Source organism: Pyrus communis, chromosome 14 (assembly GCF_041283825.1).
Source record: "Pyrus communis isolate YQ-2024b chromosome 14, ASM4128382v1, whole genome shotgun sequence".
Classification (NCBI taxonomy): Eukaryota; Viridiplantae; Streptophyta; class Magnoliopsida; order Rosales; family Rosaceae; genus Pyrus; species Pyrus communis.
Window position 1 is genome coordinate 20280940 of NC_142578.1, and position 5599 is coordinate 20286538.

Genomic DNA, 5599 nt, shown 5'->3' on the forward strand with positions numbered 1-5599 from the left:
GACCCATCAATTATCGCACAGCCTTCACATAATCGTAGCACTTAAGCGTACATATTTATACCCAGCCTATCGTACAGGTCACACTATGAGACTTCGACTCATGTGCTAGCCTAGATTGATGAGCTACAGGTCCAGTCGTATAGATCACATTAGGTGACTCCGACTGGCATGCTATCTTATATTGGTTTCACACCTTGCTTACATTTATTATTGCTAAGATATTATGACATGGCATACTTCAATTTTCGTTGCTCTTGTACATTGGTTTTTATACCTACGTAGTAGTATTATTTTCTGGAAACTATACGGGTTTTATGGTGAGGGGTTATAACGCTTTTAAAAAGTTTTTTTTATCAAAACTTTATTTTTAGGCCCACTCACCCTTATTTTTCGCCTTTCTAGGTGTTAGTAGCAGAGTTTTCGTATCGAGGAGGATTATTGGCAAATCTTAGTGTAGGCGATTATCCACATCACTACACATTATGGCTTCGTCACCTTCTTGGTGTCGGCCAACACAACTCGGTTCAGAGTCCTAGTTGACATTCCGGGTCGGGGTGTGTCACTTGTCATCTCTAACTTTGGTATAACATGATTCCCCTCTAATAGCAATTCGTGTTGCTTTGTTTTCAGACTATGTTGGCTTTCCTGCTTCTACTTCTCAAATTAATGTGCATCTCGGCATACAGGTATTTCTCACTTTCTTGTTTTTTTTTTTTTTTTTTTTTTTTTTTTTTTTTAACCTTACGATGTTGATTGTTCTATTTTGCATGTTTAGACATTTAGGCCTCGTTTGGCAGCTCGGACTATACTGACTATTTTTGTCGGATAGGATAAATAGTCACCAGATAGTACTGACTAAATTAGTCGAGCATTTGGTGCAGTATCGGATTAATGACCATATTATTTATAATGTGTTTGGTACTGAACCGGATAACACAAAAGAAAAAAACAATTTAACAAATCTTTCTTTGTTTGTTGAACTTTTCTCATATTTATACCTATTGAAAACCACATAAATTTTCAAATAACAAAGAAAAATAATAAATTTCATACATCAAATTCAAAATATTTTCCAATAACATAAAAGAAGGTTCACAAAAAACAACAACAATCGTTACGATATATAATCCAACCACATATCCAAGTTCATAAAATATACAAATGCAAGGTGGTTTCAGTAAGAAACAGTTTGTCCAGATAGCCAAAATATATGCATGCTACTTTTAACAAAATATATGCATGCTACAGCTTTTAACAAAATATATTGTTGTTGGTTTGAAATGTCAATTGGGGTTACTTTGTCCAAGTGACATGAGTACAAAGGCTTTTTTCATTGCACCATCCAAAGACGAGAATGTCCTCTCATTCTGTGGCTTTTTGAAAAGGATATTTAGTGCCTTGATTTGATCCTCAATAGACAAATCCATCTTTGACAATTCTGAAGCAATCTCAGGTTTTGGATCCACTCCTTTCCCAAAAGCAACTTGTAAAACTTCACCTAACTTATCAACTGATTCAGAAAGCATTTCTTTAAATTCCATAGCAAGATCATTATCATTAGTAGCTCTCTTCCTTTTCCGGGTACTTGAACTACTGGACCATCGAGCAACAGAGGGAGAACTAGTCTCCGCCTCATCTTCATCTTCATTAATGTGCCCAGGCTCATACATCATCTCAGTAGGAGTTGCAGCTCCTACTTCGGTTGCTCGGTCTTTCCCAAAAATAACATTCAATCTATCATACAATAGAAATGATTTTCCTAGCCAGCCTTCTACTTCTTTGTTAACCTGCAATGCGAAAACAAATCACACTATCCATAAAATACAAACAATCTTATTTTTTTTCCCTTCAACCTGTCTTGATATAATCAAGCATCCATTAATTTAATTAAGTTGTTATAATGAAAGGATATGGTTTGGTACTATTAAATTGTATGTAAGGGAACATGTTAAGTAATCAAATATGTAAAGTTAAATTCTAGTATTATGTTAGAGAATTACCTTTACATAGGATTGCCATACTTCAGTGCTATCAACCTCAATACACTTTCGTACATCATTCCATGCAAAACCAGTTTTATTAACCATGTCATAAACTATTTGATGCGAAAATAGTTAAGCACACAAATTAACCCTCTTGTTGTCAAATTGTAGTAAAGATGCAAGTAGGGATCGTTCTAGACCGGGGATTAGGAGGGCTTGCTAAAACCTCAAAACTGACTCAAAAACATAAAAACAAAGTTAAAAACGTTCACAAAGACTCAAAGGACTCAAAATAGGTTCAAAAGACTCAAAACTGCCTAAAAACACTAAATAGGCAGTTTCTGACCTTAAACACAATTTTGGACGAATTTAAGGTTATGGCTTGATTCAAAACACTTTAAAACATAAACTAAACAGATTCTAAACACTAAAGAACAAGAAAGTAAAGGGGGGTTTTGATTTGACGAAAATTGAAATAACAAAACAAGTTGTAAAACTAGGCAGATTGTAAAACGAATTTTGGAAACAATATGATGGATGGATTAGTTAGAGGTCCATTCTCCACACATGACACATTTATATATGAATCGATTCTCCAATTGCTTTTCATTAACTATGATGCTCAACACCCCAAGTTAACCGTGATGCACTAATCAACCTTCAAATTTTCCTTATGCTATTGAAGTGGATGATGCATGCGACAATTCAAATCATTCTCCAATGGTTCTCAACATGAATGCATAGAAGAGATACAATGAGAGATCATTATGCTCTATGAAAATTATAAGTGTTGACGAGGCAATTGTAACTATGAATGCATGATACTCTTGCCAAGAATTCAATTAACACGGTTGTGACTAGCAACCTTCACTACTCATGTTTATAAACTTGTGACGATTAGGTGAAACTCGTTTGTAAACTAGCATCGAGTTTATGCATGAAGACTAAGTATGCATCCCTAATCAACATACAAAAACAAGTTTTTAATAAACAGATAATTGAATTGCAATCACAACTTAACAAATCACAATTGGAAGAAATCAATTCATATTTCAAACATGTTCATGGCTTCAAACTTTCCCCTAACTAATTAGGGGTTTAGCCACTCATGATTACAACAAACTTAGAAAGGAATAACAAAGTAAACATTGAAAACAAGAACGAAGTACACCTAAAACGCTCCAATCTGCAAGCATGAACCGTTCTAGGCTTCTTTCCTCTCCTAGTTGCTGCGGCACAAGGGGTTTTGGTGAGTTTTGGGGGTTATGGATGATGTAGAATGATGTGTTTAGGGTAGGGATGGATGTAGGGGATGGCAAGGAGTGTTTTTGGGCAGAAAATATGAAGAATGGTGAAGTATGGCTGTGTTAGAGAGAGGGAATGAATTTCTGGCGTGAATGAATGTGAATGAGAGGTGGTTTTCTGAATATGGAAGAGTGAGTGTTTTGTGGCTGCAATGCATGCTTATTTATAGGTGAAATGGGGGGAACATGATGACTAGGAATTAGGTGGAAAGCTGAAATGGTGATGGGAGATGCATGTGGCTGAAATGCATGTGATTAAAGGGTGGGAATGCATGTGCTTTGACAGAAAATAAAAGGGAATGCTGGAAATCTGGAATGGGAACTCACGGCATGGTTGTTTTCTGGTGGTGAATGGGTTTATGTTTGAATGGTGCATGTGGGTTGATTATTTAAAGGGAGTGCATGTGGATTAAAGGTTGGAATGAACATGAAATGCACGGTTTTGAGAAATGATTATGGATGCATGTGTTGAATGATTATGGGTGTATGTGGGTGGAAATGCATGTGGGAATGCATGTGATTTGGCTGAAATGAAAGGTAGTGGGAAGTGCATGTAAGCCACGGCAAGGAATGCATTTTCTGAATGAATGAAGGCAGGTTATGTGGAAGGGCTTGAACAAAGGTAGAAGCACGGCACAAAGGTGAATGGGTGATGTGTGAATGTGGTTGAATGATTAAAGTGTAAATGATTAATGAATGGTTCTTTGTTGATAGTGGAAATCTGAAATGATGAAGTGGAATGTGCATGTGGCTGCAATGGTAAAGGATGGGAGTGCATGTGCTTTGACAGCTAGGTTGCATGTGGAATGTGACTGTAATTGATGGAGTAATGCACGGCAAAAGGGGATTGTGGTGCAATGATGGTGTTTTGCACGGCAATGATGGGGAAAGAATGTGTGGATGCATGGTTGTGTTGGTGATGAATGTGAACTCTTTGTTCTTCTTTTTCATTCCTTTGGTCTTCAATTTCGTCCATCTACTTGGCTTTAAGCATATGCAATCCATTCCAATCTCTAATTTGCTCCAAAAGGCTCCGAAAGGCATCCTTTTGCATCCTTAGCCATATGAACCTATAAACACACGAAAATGACTTTAAACACTAAATTAAGTAAGAAAACACAACATAAATGCATAAGAACTAGCTAACTAAGGTGCATAATATATGCTCCTATCACTATTGCATAATCTTTTTTCCACCTCCTCATTTTGGACTCAATATGTGGAACTGCCTTTATATTGGCATTAGAACATTTCAAATTAATAGCTGTTTCAAACTGAGCCATTGTTCCAGGTTTGAAACAACTGTTATCACATCGCAAATTCTTAACAACTGCCTCCTCAAGTATGGAGAGCAATGCATCTTCTTCATGTTGTTTCCAAACCCTTCTACTTCCTTTTGGTTGACTACTTTGTTCACTTTCCATTCCTACAATTACATACACAACATGTGGAACACCCTTTATAATGGCATTAGGACATATAATCAATAATGCATATAATTAATAGTAAGTGATAAAAACCATAAGCAAATCATCACACTTTTTAAATAAATACATAACCAGGTTGCACTTTGTTCGAATAAAGTATCATAACCGAATACATAAGAAATCACTATTTGTTCAAATAACAAACCATAACCAAATCACAACATGCATATGTAAAAAAATTTAATCAAATCACACTTGTGCACGCCACTCATTGTACATATTCATAGCCAAAGTGTTTCTCCATGCAATCCATTCTTGTGTAGGTTGAACACTGTCAATCATATCTTCATCATCATCACTACTTTCAAATTCGTCCAAGTTTAGGATTGCATTTTCTATTGGATCAGCTGACATATGCCTTCTAATAAGATTATGTAATAGGCAGCAGGCTGTCATAATCCTAAATTGTGTTTTAATTAGGAAAAATGATGGACCTCTTAAGATGCTCCAACGCGTCTTAAGTAGTCCAAAACATCTCTCAATGACATTTCTAGCTTGAGCATGTTTCATATTGAAATGCTCCTCATGATTAATCGGGAGTCTTCTATTTCTCCACTCCGAGAGATGGTAACGCACTCCCCTATACGGTGCAAGGTATCCTGAACCATTTGTGTACCCACCATCCACAAGGTAGTAACACCCTAACACACAAAAAAATGTATATTACCATATATAAGAAAAATGAGGATTCAAATTACTAATATAAACAAATAATCTATTGTTACCTGTGGGAACTTTTAATCCCGATGGTCTACTTATCGCATCTCGGAGTACTCTAGAATCAGATGTGGACCCTTCCCAACCTGGGTACACAAATATAAAATTC

General features: G+C 36.2%; 1 protein-coding gene across 1 annotated transcript; it reads right to left on the reverse strand.

The window, feature by feature from the left end:
* Window positions 1-1091: 1091 nt before the first annotated feature.
* LOC148691362 (uncharacterized) lies at window positions 1092-5053 on the reverse strand. Its single transcript, XM_088684672.1, has 5 exons — window positions 4991-5053; window positions 4462-4712; window position 2133; window positions 2001-2095; window positions 1092-1787 (listed from the first exon to the last, which is right to left on the reverse strand). The coding sequence occupies exons 2-5, from the start codon at window positions 4708-4710 to the stop codon at window positions 1284-1286; spliced, it is 849 nt and encodes a 282-aa protein (XP_088540798.1). The 5' UTR covers window positions 4711-4712; window positions 4991-5053; the 3' UTR covers window positions 1092-1283.
* Window positions 5054-5599: the final 546 nt, after the last annotated feature.